General features: G+C 23.1%; 1 protein-coding gene across 7 annotated transcripts; it reads right to left on the reverse strand.

Annotated features, from left to right (window-relative positions):
• Window positions 1–53: 53 nt before the first annotated feature.
• LOC122497868 (epsin-2) lies at window positions 54–17,589 on the reverse strand. Of its 7 annotated transcripts, none has more exons than XM_043605234.1 (15): window positions 17,252–17,589; window positions 15,210–15,261; window positions 14,924–14,962; window positions 13,765–13,857; window positions 13,205–13,463; window positions 11,397–11,596; window positions 8,892–8,937; window positions 8,625–8,787; window positions 7,974–8,103; window positions 4,650–4,740; window positions 4,535–4,552; window positions 4,155–4,249; window positions 3,880–4,066; window positions 3,542–3,718; window positions 54–2,271 (listed from the first exon to the last, which is right to left on the reverse strand). In XM_043605234.1, the coding sequence occupies exons 4-15, from the start codon at window positions 13,855–13,857 to the stop codon at window positions 2,144–2,146; spliced, it is 1,587 nt and encodes a 528-aa protein (XP_043461169.1). In that variant the 5' UTR covers window positions 14,924–14,962; window positions 15,210–15,261; window positions 17,252–17,589; the 3' UTR covers window positions 54–2,143. The 7 variants fall into 7 exon arrangements, with proteins under 7 accessions (XP_043461169.1, XP_043461168.1, XP_043461167.1 ...); XM_043605233.1 differs by having other exon boundaries at window positions 14,920–14,962; XM_043605232.1 differs by lacking the exon at window positions 14,924–14,962.
• Window positions 17,590–17,907: the final 318 nt, after the last annotated feature.

Raw genomic sequence — 17,907 nt, forward strand, 5'->3', positions numbered from 1 at the left:
AATACAAGATGGACTTATACAGCACTCTTTACATTTAATTTTTTTTTTTTTCATTTTGCTGAATAATATTAATAAGTGTATAACGCAACCTAGTAAAATATATATTTATATATGTTTAATAATTTATTACGATGCTTTTTTCTCTTAATAAGAATCGGAAAATAATGCTCTTGAATCAATAATAATAATAATTAATAATAGTTAAAAACTACAAAAAAAAAAAAAAAATCCAATTGATGACGTTGTGAGAAAATTCAAATTCTGTATTTGGTTTCTGTTTAATACTCACAAAAAAAATATAAAATATAATTTGAGATTACCCAAATAAAATGGAAAATTAATCAAAAATTGTAAATGCAACTGTATAAATTAAAGGTAACAAAAAAACTGTTACATTAAATTTGATTTTTCTCCTAACGACATCAATTTTCCAATTATCACCTATAAAATTTTTTTTCTCACATATCCAAATAACATTGCCCCCAAATTCTTATAAACCATATATATATATATATAAATATAAATAATTGAGATATATTTTTTTTCTCATTGATAAAAAGTATTCGAAAATAAATTTAGGGCATTTGAAAAAAAATGTTTCATCAATTTTTTTTTTTCTTTTGCCCTGAGGTCGAAGAAAAGAGACAATATCTTTTGTTCTATATATAAATTTAGAAGAAACTCTCGTGTGTAAAAAATGGAGTGAGTTTTTTTTTACCCGTAGTTTCAAATCGAGGACAATCAATAATTAATAGTTTAAAAAAAAATTGCTACAGTAAATTTTTCAAGTCATTTTTTTCGAAAAAAAAGAGAAGAAAAAAAAGCCTGACGTAGACCATTCGTTGCTTTCTTAAAAAATAGACGAGAAGAAAAAAAAATAGCTATGATCTGGTAATACTTAGCGAACAAAGCAAGACGATGAAAACATTTTTCAAAAACAATGATATTTACAATTTTCTTTTTAAAGCATCGGGAAATAAATCCCACATCATCTCACAATTGCAAATAAATTTGTAAATATTTTTTTATAAATTCGCTTAAATTTTTTTTTTTATTCTTAAAACTAGAATTTTTTCAATTTCGTTAAACGTAATTGTTTCAGATTTGTTCTTCGAAAATTTGTTATTTTTTTGTCTAGGAAAAAAGAGAAGAAAAAAAAATAAAAATAAAAGCGTGGATCAATTTTTCAGTACCAAAAATTTCCATTATCAAATACTTGTTATTATAAAGAATTGATTAAACAATATTACGATAATAAATGATTTCATTGAAATAAAAAAAAAGTCGGGCCATTTTTTGCCTCAAGTATTAGACAGTGATTTTTTTTTGGTGCCGGTTTTGTTTTTTCCAAAAAACAAAAAATAGCACGCGTATAAAATCTAGTTTTTAATAATCAATAATAATTGTAATAATAATAATAATAATTGTAAAAAAAATAATAATATTCAATCAGCGAATTTTCGCTTTACGATTTCATTTAAATAGAAAAAATTCACAAATGCGCTTTAAAAGATTTCGATGTTCTTCATGATTTTATTGCATAAAACGTGCTTTCGGCCTAAGATATAGTAGACGAAATAAATATGTATTATAATTAGAGTTTTGTCATATAAAAAAAGGAAAAATTTACTTTTTCAACACTTGGTGTTTTTTTAAAGACTTTGTATCATTTTGAGAAATTTAATACCAAAAAATTGTTTTTTAAGAAGAATGGGAATTATTTTTACAAAATTTCACAAAATCTCTAAATTATAATAACATTTAATTGTTTGCTTTTGTATTTTTCATTATTGAATGAAAATATTAAAATTCCCTTCACACGAAAGAAAAAAAAATAATTCAGTTTAAATTCTTGCAATTTTAGAAATATACAAGTTTTGTAAACTGATTACAATTCTTTTAAAAAGATTTTTCTTGACGTGAATAATACGTTTTGAACAGGAGAATTTTTTTAAAACATGTCAAGAATGTGAATTCTTAATATTTCAATTAGATTAATACAATAGGAGAAATTTGTTAATGACAGTTGCTATTATTATAAAATGTCAAAGACACTTACAGATGTTCAAAGTTGGTTGGTTTTTTCTTTTTTTTTTTTTTTTTTTGTTTCTTATATCATCAGAGAATTGAAAAATTAATCAAGCTAGGAGAGAAATGGATTTGCTGGAGAGGTTGTGCTCGCTGTCCATGGATCTTGTCGAATTTGATTAATCGAAGGACGGGGTGGAGGCGTTGCCGCTGCAAACGGATTCGCTGAATACGGTACAGTTACTGAAAAATTGTTTAAAGTGTTAAATTTCTCTCCTTCCAGTTAAGTAATAATTTTTTTTCTTCCTTACTTTGCACACCAGGAAATATTCATTTTAAAAAAACAAGAAAAAAATTACATCAAATGCAAATACTACTCACGAAAAAAAAACCATACCTAAAGAAAAAATTATTTAAAATTAAAATCTTCTAGAAAATCGTTTTTAAAAAAATCTGAAAAAAACTGTAAAAAAATTATATATCATGCAAAAGGCTAATTTAATAAAATAATGTTAATCGCATTAGTAATATAATGTATACATTAATAATGAATAACAATCAGCACGCCATGCCTTGTCATGCAACGAACTCTGAAAACTTTTTTTTTTGTTTTAGAATATACTCACGAATTTATTTCCAATGAAATGCTGTTTTGCAGACATAAATTAAATTCACAAAAGTTCGATTATCCAATTAATTAGTTAAAAAAAAAAGTTAGAAACATGCTTTTCATTCCATTTTTTTAATTGTAATAAAATTGTATTAAATTTTAAAAAGTGGAAAAAAAATATTGAAATATTAAAATTAAAAATTAGAAAAATATTAGATCACAAATTAGAAAAATATTAAATCTCAAATTAGAAAAACATTAAATTTCATAAATCAAAGTTAATATTAAATATACATATAGAATTAAATGAGAAAAATGTTCAATTGCATATAAATCAGAAAAATTTCGTAAATTATTTGAAAATGTTTAATCTTTATAAATTATAATATAAATCAGGAAAATATAAAATTAGAAAAACATTAAATTAACTCGAGAACTAAATTAGAGAAAATGGGAAAATTTTCAAAATGTAAAAGAAAAATAGAAATTTATCATTTTCTTTTTACACATTATAATTGAAAAAGTTTATTTTAAACATACCATTCAAGATTTGTGTATATTAAAAAAAGTAAGGAAGAAGAAAATATATTTAAATAGATTATTAAAATATTCTACCAAGAGAATAAACTCATAAAGAATAGAATACCAATTTTAAAAATTGTAATTTATTGGTTAATACAGAATTACGTAGAATAATTTTAGAATTATTATTCAATTAATAAGGAATCAATTAGAAAGAAACTTTTAAAACATTACAATTTTTAACAATTAAAAACAACAGTTAAAAACTAAAATTGTAATTTTATATTGATTTGTTAATTATTCGTGAAAAAAGGAAAATTTTTTTCCTGTTTTGAAATTGAAGAACAAAAAATAAAGTGGAAATAAAAAAATAATACTCACTTGTCGGTGTTGGTGCGGCAGGTTTTATTGCGGATGCGCTCACAAGATTGTCCAAATTAACGAGGGCAGAATTTTCTCCAAGAAATGATTGTGGAGTCTTTTTAACAGCACCGGTACTTTGAGGAAGATTATTTCCTAGGCCGCCCAAGTCAAATGGATCTGGAGAAATTGAACTTCCTGGAAATGAAATTTTAACTTAAAATTAAATTTTGCTTTATTTTAGTTGAAATTAAATTTTGCTTAAATTAAATTTAACATTTAAAATTTTCCGATTTTTAACTTTTTCCTTGTTATTGACTGGAGTTTTGTATTTTTTTTTTAAATCTGACTCATTTTACCGTTGTTTACAATCTGAGGACTGGTTTCAATTTTATTTCTGTTGCTGATGATGTCGAATTCATCTAAATCGTTCAGTGGACTGGCATTTCCTTGATTCGGCGACACGCCATTATTGAAATTTGAAAAACCATTTGTGGTGGAATTAAAATTAGAATTGGTTGACGATAAAACGTTAAATCCAATAGGCTGAAAAATCACAATAAAATATAACTACTTGTAAAAATCAAGTTATCAATATTTAAAAAATTCTTTTATTTTCTCTTTGTCTTTTTACCCTAGATTCGGCAGGAGCCCAAGGATCTGCGGTCACTGGCGATGATACAGTTGCCGGAGATGGAGCTGGTGCACGCCATGGATCGACAGTTGCAGCTGAAATTTAATCAGCAATTATTTTTCCAAATTCCCAAAACAAAAAATTTCAAAATTTAAACAAAAATTGTTTAAGACCAAAATTTAAATTAATTTAAACACAAAATTCAAGAAGAAAATGAAACAAAAAATGGTTTAGAAACAAATAGAAACAAAAATTAATAAGAAAAAGACAGAAAAAAATGTTTAAAAACAAGTAGAAAGAAAAATCAATGTAAAGAAATAATTATCGTGAGTGAATTAAAATGTGAAACAAAAGTTTTGCAAACTGGAAATAATATTTACCTGTAATTTCAGCTACCACTAATCAATTTAAATGATGAGATTACATGCAAAAAAAACAAGGATAATGTTAATAAGAATAAACAAACAAAGAAGATGGATTCGTTTCGATACTCACTTGGTCTTTGCGGAGGGGCTGGAGCCCAAGGATCAACAACTGGTGGAGATGTTGTGCTCGTTGTAGGAACAGACCATGGATCATTTTGTCCCTAGATAAAAATTGCAACAATTAATTTACATTTCTATTATTGCGATTAACGGCAATTGAAAAAATTTGTCTAATTTACAAAATTCGAATTAAAATAAAAAATAATATCAGAAGGATTTCACCTTATTTTTTAAAGTCGTTAAAATTTATTTCAGTTTAGAAAAGTAAATAAAAACTTTTCTCTTCTTCAATAAAATTAAATGAAACTTAATTATTAGAATTAGTGAAAAAATTAATTATTAGAATTATTATTATAATTATTAATTAACTATTTAACTATAATAATCGTGGTATTCTGTCCATTCTGTCCACACTTGAAGTTAGACTTTTGTGCATGCTTTTGTATTTTTTATATGTTTTGATAGATAATATTATACCCATACTTCTTTATTTTTTTTTACTATTTTTTAAATTAATAATTGAGGCTCCGGATCTCAAAAGGGCACTTTCAGCATTGATTTTAAATGGTAGAAGTGCCCTTTTAAGATCCGGAGCCTCAATTATCTTTATTTTTCAAATAATTCAAAAATACTTGTATTAATCTAAAATAATTATTAATGTTATTCATTATTTCATTGTTTCTAAAAAAATTAGCATTTTGTAACAAACATTTTAGGTAATTAAAAAACGTAAATCCTGCAAAATATTTTCCTTTTTTTTAATATGAAAAACTTAATTGTTTGAAAAATCGAAATTATCGAGCTATTTTTTCCATTCTTCTAAAAAAGATTTAAAAATTGTTGGAAAATTAAAATTAGAAAGTAGAAAATATTTTGCATATTTTCTGCTTTTCAATTACAATTCATAAACAGAGTACAAGTTTTAAATAGAAAAAAAATGTTATAAATCAAATTTTGATTGAGAAATTTTAAATTTATTTTGGAAAAAATATTTACAAAATTTCTATTTGTTAAAAACGATTGTAAAATTATTCGAAAACACCAATAACTTATTTTCTAAATAAACATTAAATCATTATTATTTTTCCACAGGAATCAAGATTTCCAAAAATTTCAAAATCAAACCTTTTTGAAATTTAACAAAATTTAAGAATATTTATTATAAAACATAAAGAAATTGATTACTCCGAGTCGAAGACTCGGAGTGATCGGTTTCTTCATTTTTTATAATAAATTAAAGATAACCGAGTGATAAGACCATTATTTCATATAATAGGAATATTTTTATTGTAATTTTTTCAAAATTATTTTTATCATTTTAATTCATTTATTATTTTCTAAAATTTTTAAATAAAATTCTTCTTTAAATCAATTATTTTTAATAATTTTTGAAAAAGTTCTTTGAGAATTTTCAAATCCATTTGTTTACAATTTAATTTTACCAAAAATTTCGATAATTCGGAAATTCTTCAATTAAATATATTAGAAAATAAAATAAATAAATTATTTCTTAAAATTCATGCTATAATGCTTTTAAAATTCAAATATTATTTGAATAAGTTTAATAACAAATATTTAAATCTAAAATCTTAACTGAAATTCATTTTTAAATCAATTTTTATTAGAAAATTTTACGAGAATTCAATTATTTAAATGTAAAAATAAATAATCTATTGAACAATTAAATATTTCTTAGAATTGAATTCTCAAAAAGAATTTTATCAAAACATTTTTAGAGAATTGATTTCTTTTGACGATTTTTAATAAAATTTTTAAGAACAATTACATTTTTCGAAGAGTTCGATTTAAATTGTATTAAAAATAATTGAAATTCTGCGATGAGTTTTATTTATGAAAATAATTGAATTCCTAAAAAGAATTCTATTATTTATTAAAATAATTCAATCACTGTAAAAAATTTGATTATTTATTGAAAAAATTAAATTATTGCGAAGAAATTTATTAAAAAATTTGTAAATAATAGAATTCATATGAAATTGAGGAAAATTTTAGAAAATAATTTAAAGTTTGCCAAGAATTTTATTAAAAATGTTAAAAATAATTGAATTCTGGGGAAGAATTTCATTAACTTTGAAAATAATTGAATTTCTGCAATCATTTATAATTTTTCCAAAATACAATTTTTTTTAGTGTTTTTAAGTAAAATTCGCCTATAAATCAATTATTTTTAATAATTAATTAAATATATAGGTATTAAAAAATTTAACCAATTTCAGAAGAATTTGAATTATTAAAATTTATTTAAAAATCTAAGTGATCTTTAAAATTTCTAATAAAATTCATTGAAAATTGAAAAAAGTTTGCTTTTTTGTTTCCTAACTTGTTGAATCATTTTCCTTTTTAAATGTTTTCAATTTTAAAATTAATATAAGTACTGAAAATCATTAAATTCTTGCAAAGCATTTATCAAAAAAATTTTTAAATAATTGAATTTCTTCGAAGAATTTTATTGTTTATGAAAATATTTTAATTCTTGCGAAGAATTTTTTTATTTACAAAAAGAAACTGAATTCTTGACAAGAATTTTACAATTTATAAAAATAATTGAATTGTTCCGAAGAATTTTGTATCAGAATTGTTGATTCTAATAATTGAAGTTAAATAATATTTTTAAAAATAATTGTATATTCTTTCGAGAAATTTTATTAAAATTTTATTGAAAATAATTGAATTCCTTTGAAGAATTTTATTATTTATGAAAATATGAAAATATTTTAATTCCCGCGAAGAGTTTTCTTATTTGTTCACAATTATTTTCAAATAATTGAATTCTTGCGGAGGATTTTACAATTTATATAAAAATAATTGAATTGTTTCGAAGAATTTTATCTGAATTTTTTGAAGGAATTTTATTAAAAATTTTAAGAATGATTTTTTTAAAAGAATTTCATCAAAATTGGTGAAAATAATTGAATTTATATTAAAATTCTTGAAAATAATCGAATTTAATTAATATTTTTTAAAATCATTGTATTCTTTAGAGAAATTTTATAAAAATTTTTATTGAAAATAATTGAATTCTTGCGAAGAATTTAATTATTCATGAGAATAATGAAAATGAAATTCCTGCGAAAAATTTGATTAAAATTTTTGAATAATAATAAACAAGAATATTTAATATTATGTACTTTAGTGAATTCTTTAAGTTTTGAATCTGTAATCATTTTGTAGTTTTTTATTTAAAAGTGCAACATTCACGTACCTCGTTGAATCGAAAGTACGATAAATCCAGTGACTGTCATGCAACATGCGAATTGGATTCATAAAAAAAAAATTACGAGTACAATTAAATAGAATTTCAAGGATTATTTACCTGTGGTCGTGGTGGCGGTTGAGCGATTGGAACACCCCAAGGATCAACTTGTGCACTAGCTCCGCTAGCCTCCCCCAAATTCACATCAAGTAAATCAAGCATATGACTTTGCTTCTCAGGTTGTGGTATTCTAAAAATAAAACATTTAATAGTATTGTTTATTTCATTGCCCAACGCTCTAAAATTATCCCTTGGCGATTTATAATTCTAATATCAATTCACTTTTTCTATTTCCTAATTTTATTCAGTTTCTTTTGTCTTGACAAATTTTACCTCTATAATAAATTTTTCTTCTGCACAGTAATATTCGACTTAAAAAGTCACAAAAGATAACAAAAAATAAAAAATGTAATATAAACATTCACAAAAATATTTGTATTCTTTTGTTACTTTTTATGCAAAAATTTACCTTTTAAGCCCCATTGATCGAAATTTTAGATAGTCATAAGAAAAAAACGCGCAATAAATTTATCAAGACACTTATCGGAAAGTAGATCAAGTGGGACTTGGTAAAAATATCGAATAATAAACATTGAGATAATAGAGACTAATAATAAATATACTAATAATACTACAAAAGACTAATTTTTATTTAATACCAGAAAAAAAATTTATTTTCTTTTTAGGAAATTAGAATTTTTGTAAACTTACTTAAAGTCTTGTTGGCTCTGACTAAGCGCTAATTGCAATCTGACATCGTCGCTACGTCTTCTTTGTTCTTCCTGTTCAGCTTCCTCTCGTGACATTGCCAATGCCAATTGTAACTGAAGTTCCTCCTCACCAATTGTCTGCGGTCTTGCAGCTTCTAATTCCGCTGTTCAATTATAGTACAATTAATATATGTAACAAAAAAATCAAACTCTTTATTTTTAGAAAAATTATACGCAAACAATAGAAAAGTAAATACACAACACTTACGTCTCGATGATGTTTCAGAAAGCTGACAAGGTTCCCAGTCCTGAAACTTTTTTTCATTATTTATCAAAAAATAAATTAAAAACTATTGCAGGGTTGCCACGGTTTTGCTCATTTCAAATTCCCTGACTTTTCCAGATTTTCCAGGTTAAAAAACGGAATTAAATTCTTCAAAGGAATTCAATTATTTTCAATAAAATTTTAATAAAATTTCTCGAAAGAATACACAATATTATTTTTAAAAATATTATTTAAATTCAATTATTAGAATCAACAATATTAATATAATATAATATTATATAATATAATATTATAATATAATATTATATTAATTCCAATAAAATTCTTCAAAGAAATTCAATTATTTAAAAAAATTTTTGATAAATGCTTTGCAAGAATTCAATGATTTTCAGTACTTATATTAATTTTAAAATTGAAAACATTTAAAAAGGAAAATTATTTCAAAAATTAGGACACAAAAAAGCAAACTTTTTTTTAATTTTCAATGAATTTCATTAGAAACTTTAAAGATTACTTAGATTTTTAAAAATTTTAATAATTCAAATTCTTCTAAAATTTGTTAAATTTTTTAATATATATTTAATTAATTATTAAAAATAATGGATTTATAGGCGAATTTTACTCAAAAACACTAAAAAAAATTGAATTTTGGAAAAATTATAAATGATTGCAGAAATTCAATTATAAAATTCTTCTCCAGAATTCAATTATTTTCAACATTTTTAATAAAATTCTTGACAAAATTCAATTTTGTTTTTTAATTTTTGGCAAAATTTCAATTATTTTCAAAAATTTTCCTCAATTTCATATGAATTCTATTATTTACAAATTTTTAAATAAATTTCTTCGCAATAATTTAATTATTTTCAATAAATAATAATCAAATTTTTTACAAGGATTGAATTATTTTAATAAATAATAGAATTCTTTTTAGGAATTCAATTATTTTCATAAATAAAACTCATCGCAGAATTTCAATTATTTTTAATACAATAAAAAGTGAAATTAGAAAATATTTTTACTAATTCAAATTTAGAGTTAAATATTCAATTATTATCTAAAATTTTAACTGAAATTCATATTTAAATCAATTTTTATTAGAAAATTCTACGATAATTCAATTACTTAAATACAAAAATAAATAATTTATTGAAGAATTAAATGTTTTTTAAAATTCAACTCTCATAAAAAATTTTATCAACAAATTTTTAAAATGGTATTTAAAATTCTTTTGACGAATTTTAATATAATAACATTTTTAAGAATAATTTCATTTCTCGAGAAATTAAATTAAAATTGTATTAAAAATAATTGAATCTCTATAAAAAAATTTGATTGAATTGAGAAAAGCTTTTAAAAAAAATTGAAATTTTGACAAAAATTTTATTAACATTTTTGAAACATTTTTGAAAATAATTGAATTTTGGAGAAAAATTGTATTATTTATAAAGATAAATGAAATTTTGAAGAGAATTTTTTTTAAACTTTTAGCCGTAATTGAATTTCTGAGAAGAATTTTGTTATTTATGAATTACGAAGATAATTGAATTCTTTCGAAGAATTTTATTAAATTTTTTGAAAATAATGTAATTTTTGCACAAAATTTTGTTATTTTGTAGATAATTGAATTCTTGGAAACATTATATATTAAAATTTTTAAGAAGAATTGATTTATTTTACAGAATTTTATTTAGAATTTTTTAAAATAATTAAATTATTTCAAATAATTTAATTAAAATTGTATTGTAAAATGATTGAATTCTTGAGAAAAATTTTATTACATTTTTTGAAAATAATTGAATTTCTGGAAAGAATTTTGTTATTTTTAAGATAATTGAATTCTTGATAAGAATTTTGTTACAACTTTTGCAAATAATTGAATTCTTGGAATAATTTTATTAAAATTTTTAAGAAGAATTTATTTGTTTTGAATACTTTTATTAAGAACTTTTAAAAATAATTAAATTATTTCAAAAAATTTAATTAAAATTGTATTGAAAATAATTACATTTTTGAGAAGATTTTTAACAACAAATTCTTAAATAATTGAATTCCTTTGACGAATTTAAATAAAAGTTTTAAGAATAATTGCATTTTTCGATGAACTCGATTAAAATTGTATTAAAAATAATTGAAATTCTGCGATGAGTATTATTAATTATAAAAAGAATTGAATCTGTTTAAAAAATTTGATTATTTATGGAAAATAATTTAATTATATTAAAATTGATTATATTTAAATCGAATTAATTTTGAAATATTTAAGAATAATTAGATTTCAAGAATAAGCACAATAACTTTAGAAAACAATAATTTTCCAGGATTCCGATCAAAATTCCCTGACATTTCCAGGTTTTACAAGTTGCGTGGCAACCCTGTATTGCAAAAAATATTCTCATTTATTTAAATCTAATTTTAACTTAAATTAAAAAAATTTAGCTTGTAAAAAATTTAATAAATAAGTAGAATATATTTTAAAACACTCACATCGCCACTGCCTGGGGAAATCGTGTCGGCTCCATCGCTTCCAAATCCACGCATAGATTGTACCGATCTTTCTTTCGCTTTTAATGCCCTTGCTCTTTCGTTTTTCAATCTTTCATCATCCTTCAATAAGGCCACTAATTGCTTCGCCTTTTCTCGGACATTTATTCCTTGATCCTTGGGACCCTCCATGTATTGGAAATCTGCAACAATTCATTCTTAATTTAATTTCGCAATTTTGCAAAAAAAAAAAAAAAAATAATATTCAAAAAGAAACTTAATTTAATATATTTAATTTTATTATTTAACTAGCAAATGTTAGCGCGCGTGGAACGTGATATTCAATTTATTATTATTATGCAAATTACAAAAGTTTTTATTTTCAAATATGAATTTTTGAATAATTTCAGATTCAAACTTTAAAAAAATTCTATTATTAACTAATTTACTAATTAATTTCAAAAAATTTTTTTGTTAATTGTTAAAATAAAAAATAATACAGTAGTTTAATAAAAAGAAGTAAAAATAACAAATAAAATAAAACTTTATCCATAAAACTAAATCTATTTGTTGAATATATTAAAAACCTAATGTCGCAATAGGAAAATTCCCCCAAATACTCAACGTATAATTAGAAAAAAAGAAACCGCAATTGAATACAAATTAAATATTGATTTCATTGGATATCGAAATTTCAGGAAGGGAGAAATTTTCTTATCAAAACAAAATCCATTATATACACACAAGAGAGGTCTCTTCACTCAACGATAAAAATATTACAATTAAATTAGTTTTACAGTGTTGACAAAGTAATTAACAAGTGATCTTCCAACTCATTTGAGTTCCAAACTAGTGTTACCCAAAAAACCAGTAATTTAAAAAGGAAAAAACAGTGTAATAATTTAATAAAAAACTGAAAAAGAGTATTAAATATTTTTTAATACGGAAAATAAGAAAAACAATCTATAAATTTGGAATTTAAATAATTCGCATAATGAATGAAAACTCTTTGGAACAGTACAGGGACAATTTGTTACTGATTCGAAATTATCAAAATTGGATAAAGGAACTTTCTTCGAAACAAAAGAATAGCACCAAGAAGGAGAAAAACAATTTACGATTACAAGTTTTACTCTATCTATCATTGAATAGAGCAAAGAGGGAATTGAAATTAATCAGAAGAAATTCGAGGAGAATGAGTAGAAGACAGAGAGGGCAAACACTACCAAATAAAGAAGTTAATTGTATTGTGAAAATTATTAAACACTGTATACGTAGTCTTAAAAATCTTTGCGCAACATTCACGAGAATCTAGGAGAAAAAAATCATCAAGAAAAGTAAAAAAAAAAAAATACAAACAAAAAAAATCGGCCCTTTTTAGGGCCACAAAAATTTTATACGTAGAAAACTCTTGTTCTTTAGAGAAATATTTATTAACTTATTTTTTTCTAAATAAATAAATTACATCTTAGAAAAAGCTTCTTGCTTTACATATTTTTTGAAAAATAGAAAAAAAATTTTTTATGAAAACAAAGTATAGATAAATTTTTCCTATTTGTTTACTTTTAATTATTTGAATGGATTTGTTGAATTCAATTATATATTTTTTGAAAAATAAATTTCATGAAAATAGAGTAAGGAAAATTTTGTCTATTTGTCTATTTTAGTTTCTTTGTTTATTTTTTCACTATTTGTAAGGATTTGTTAAATTGAATATTATATATTTTTTGAAAAATAAATTTCATGAAAAGAAAATAAAGAAAATTTTGTCTAATTGTTTATTTTTAAATTATTTAAAAGGGATTTGTTACCTTTTAATGTTTGAATGGCAAAGATATTTTCCTTGCATTGCTGAGCAACTCTTTCCGAACCAGTCTTGATGAGATACTCTAGAAGAACTAAGGCTTTATATACATGTCGCCAATTTTTGCCATGATCATTCAAACGTTTCCAAAGCATTTGCATTATTTCAGTAAATGCCACAACATTGTATGTTAAATCAGCAATTTCTGCCATAAGCGTACTGCTTGGACCCCATGGATCGTTGCTTGTTGCTTTTCGCACAGCTTTCTGAAAAATTACCATTTTTTCCATCATTAATCCATTTTTTCCAACTATTAAAAAAAATAAATAAATATACAATCTTTTCTTTGTTAGAAAGCAAAAAAAAAAAAAATTATTAATAAAATATAACTTAGTACTGTAAATAAAAAAAATATACAAATTATTGACGATTTAATTCATTTTAGTTTTGTATTATAAATAAAATTAGTTTTATTTTATTTGTACATTAATTAAAGAAGATGGAAAAAAAGGAAACTTTGAATTAAATAGAAATTATTGGAAATTTAATCAATTTTAATCAATTTACCTGAGCATTGCTGTAATTGTGAGCGAGATTCAAAATATCTCGTCTAATTCCTGCTAAGTTGACCTGCATGACGTCTTGTCCTTGCCTTCGCATCTAAAACATTTTCGCTAAATATTAAACAAAAAAGTAGTTTTGCTCATCTAAATATAAGAAGTTCCAAACGATTCTTTTTTTAATCTCAAAAACAAATAATAGAATGTTTTTCTATTTTTCTTAGTTATAATTATTTGTATTTTTAATTTTTAATTTAATTTCTTAATAAGTAGAAAATAAATTAGAATTTTTATTAAAGTTTCCTAGTTTATTTGGAACTTCCTGTAAATATAAAAAAAAAATCTAAATTTATCGTCGCTAGTAATTTAAAATTAATTTTTTAGAAATAAATTAAAAAAGTTGAATGTTAATAGCCTATAAGTAATTTTTTTCTTTCGACGATAAATATAGAAAACGCTAGTTACCACTAAAAGTCATGCAGTCAAATATTGTAAACCATTAATTGAAAATTTAATCAACATGCCTAATTATATCGAGTGAATAAAATAGAGACAGAAATTAAATAAATTAGATAAAAAGTAAATCAAGTAGAAAGAAATAAAAAATCGAAATAAAAATCATATAAATAGAAAATAGAAATAAAAAATAAAAATAGAAAAAAACAAGTAGAAAATAGAAATGGAAAATAAATAAATTAGATAAAAGAAAATAAACAAAAAGAAATAAAATAAAAAAGTAATTTAAAAAATAATAAATAGAAATAAATAAAATAGATAAACTTTAAAAAAAAGAAAATTGAAGAATTGCCATTTTCGCCGAAAGAAAGAAAAAATATTTTCAGAAGAAAATATTATTATAGAAAAATTTGCCAGCAAGTAAAGCGTAAAATAAAATCAGGTGATTAATATTGACGATTAGTTTTTTTTTTTGTATTTTAATAGTAAAAAATAATCGAACCAGGTTAGTTTATACCATCCGGCAATAGAAATAGAGAATAATTACATTCTCATTTTTTTATTTAAATTATAATCTCGCATTATTTCCATAGAAAGAATAATTGGAGAAAACTACACCCTACACCGTTCTAAAAAAGAAACTTAAATAACTCATTAGATTTTAAGAATTTTATTCAAAAAATTCATTATTAAAAAAAAGACGTACTAACTGATTTCAATTGTGACAAACGTTGTTCGATGTGCTTTTGCTAAAAAAAAATTAATTCAATCTCCTGTTTTTCTTTCTTTCAAAAAAATGTTTTTCTTTCCTCATTCATTTTTCTTGCCTCTTTAAAAAACATTATAGTGTTTACACAATAAAAAATTAAATTGAAAATTAAGATCTTTCCGTTTTTTTTTTTTTTTAGAAAAGAAAACAAATTGTGAATAACAAATTAAAATAAAGTCTTGCTTTTTGTTTTTCCATTCACACCAATAGGCAAGTTAATCACTCACTTTTAATAAGTTTGAATCTTTTTTTTTCTATATTAAAATTGTTCTTTTCAACCTGAAACAGAGAAGAAAAATTAATTAATTAATTACAATGAAAATGAAAGGTTTTTGTTTTTAATTATTTCCCACTAACAAATTACATGTCCCTTTTCTTTTTAAGCACTTAGAGAACTTTGTTATCTTATCTTGACACACAAATGGATAATGACGTGAAAATAAAAGACATTTCGTCGCATTTTATCAAAAACTGTTTTTTTAAAAAATTATTTCTGAAAATCATTTCCTTTCCTGTTTTCTTATTTTTTTCTTCTGTTTTTCAAAAATAAATGTTTCACCAATAAATATTTTTCTATATAAATAATAATTAAATCAGTAAAGAAATTAAATTAGAAAAAAAAAAATTCTTTCAGGAATGAAAATAATTCATTAATTTATGAAAATTTATACGTCAAGTCGTTTTCCGTAAGAACGTTTAATAAACTTGTCTCCATTTTGATAATAAGATAAAAAGGAATAATAGGAAAAATAATTCGTTTTAACTTTTTATTTAAAATGTGAAAAGAACTTCTAACATGCAAATACAATATGAAATTGTCGAGATTTGATTGTATCCGAAAATATAATTTCCGGTGTCATTTAAAGACGAAGAAGAAGCTGTTTTAAGATTTCTCAGGGTCTCCATTCATGTTTCATTCAATGCCAAGCATTCAGGTCATTGTTACCGAGAGATAGAATCTGATTAAACGCAGGAAAACAGAATTCCTTTGGATTATGGAAAAAAAACACTTCTATAAAAATGCGCATTCTTAAGACACTTCGAACTATAATAAATATCACTAATTGTCGAAAGGAAATAAAACACAAAATGAATCGATTAAAAATTTAAAAATTTTAATATTTCGAAAATTTAGTAAATTACTTTTAATTTTAAGTTTTTCATTAAAATTTAGACGATTTGAAAGAAAAAACGAAAATGACTAAAACAATGTTTCCTCAATTTTTGAATGTAAATATTTCAAACTTTTTAGGAAGGAAATAAATCCGGAAAAAAAAGTTGGAAGCCTAATAACAAGTCTGAAAATTCTAGACATTTGCCACAACATTCTAAAGAGGAAACTACACATATTGTCTTCCGTAATAAGGTTTCTCTAAAGAGAATTAATAGTATTAAGAATTTAACTGACCATGACTGCATTGATCGTTTTCACTTTTACTCTTTTTTTCCCTAACGCGTAAAACTGTCAAAATGAGCCTATTCATACATTTCAGTAAATTTAAATATATCTTAAAGAAAAAAAAACAACAAATAGACAAAATGAAAATTACAGACAAATGTAATTTTACGCCGATAATTTTATTGTAATTTGAGGTTAGAAAATGCCAATAATTACATTATGTAAAAAAAAAACAAATGAAAATATTGATAATAAACAAAAAGATAACAATGAAACCTGTGTAATCTATCAAATAAATTTCCCCACTTACATTATGTTTGATCAGATCTCGAAAATAGAGTAAACAAATGATGGAAATTTTAAACCCGTAATTAAACAGTAAAAAAGGAGTTAATATTCTTTAAAGAATAAACGTGACTTGCATGTATATCTTTTCATAGGCATACATTTTTCAGTTACACCAACACTTATAAAATTTCTACTGCAGTATGAGTATACACTGGAGAACGAGGGTGAGACCTTATGAAAATATTGTAAACGTCAATCCTCGGAGCGTGACGTCTTCATCATTCATTCACCTAACACACGCCCGTTGCGGAAACAAGAAAATCTTCCTCTCCAAAAAGCAATAAAATTCCATTTTTTTCAACAATTGAATCACAAATATTAAGAAAAACCACTTTGTAAAACTTTTGTACAAAACAAATGTGAAAGGCCGAAAAAAATTAAACGTCAATGATACACAAAAAGTAATGGATTCCAAGAAACTTGTTCACATCACTCGATTGATACAGAAAATGGAGAAAGTATTTTGTTCATTAGGAAATAATGCTTTCATTGTTTAATTGACACTTTTAATTAAACACTCACCTTGATGCGGTCTTGAAATTCGACATGCAATGTATACAATGCACGAAAGAAAGCAAGTACAAAATAACATACAATTGTCACACATTCACAGGCACTGACGATATTAAAGGATGAGAAGAACACCCAAGAAAAACTCTAGCGGAGAATGGGGTAAACTTTAAAATGGCTTTTCAAAAATTGCTGTAAATTTATGTTTACTTTGTTGTAAATTACAGAGAGTACAATTCGTCGATTGCTCAATATTTACACATATATAATAGATAAGGTCAGTGGTTAATAATTTAAAACACAGATCATTGTATTTTTTAATGAGTAAACTGTACAGTGTGCACCTCACCTCCGACCGAGTAGATATTTCACTAATTTTGATTGGCTCTCCACATAAAGAGTTTTTGAAAATTTCCAATTTTTTGGAACTTTTCTCCGAGCGCAGCCAATCAGAATTGGCAACATCTCTTTATGGTACGTCGGATCCGAAAATTGTCTATTTATTACAAAAAAACAATAAAAACCATTACTATTTTACAATTTTAAGAGGTTTATAACTTTATTGTTAAATAGGTATACATTTCAAAGGAGAAAAAAAAGAAAATAGAAAGAGGATTTTAATTTACATTTTTCTTAAAAATAGCAGACGACAAGACGTATGAACGCGG

The sequence above is a fragment of the Leptopilina heterotoma genome, unplaced genomic scaffold, assembly GCF_015476425.1.
Source record: "Leptopilina heterotoma isolate Lh14 unplaced genomic scaffold, ASM1547642v1 Lhet_14, whole genome shotgun sequence".
Lineage (NCBI taxonomy): Eukaryota > Metazoa > Arthropoda > Insecta > Hymenoptera > Figitidae > Leptopilina > Leptopilina heterotoma.

Excerpts from the sequence above, each read along its gene's own strand:
- LOC122497868 (XM_043605232.1), bottom strand. The coding sequence starts at position 13,857 with ATGCGAAGGCAAGGACAAGACGTCATGCAGGTCAACTTAGCAGGAATT. Across the intron at positions 8,788-8,891 it reads TTCTGAAACATCATCGAGAC|CGGAATTAGAAGCTGCAAGA; the intron begins GTAAGTGTTGTG and ends ATAATTGAACAG. Across the intron at positions 4,741-7,973 it reads AACCGCCACCACGACCACAG|GGACAAAATGATCCATGGTC; the intron begins GTAAATAATCCT and ends ATTTTTATCTAG.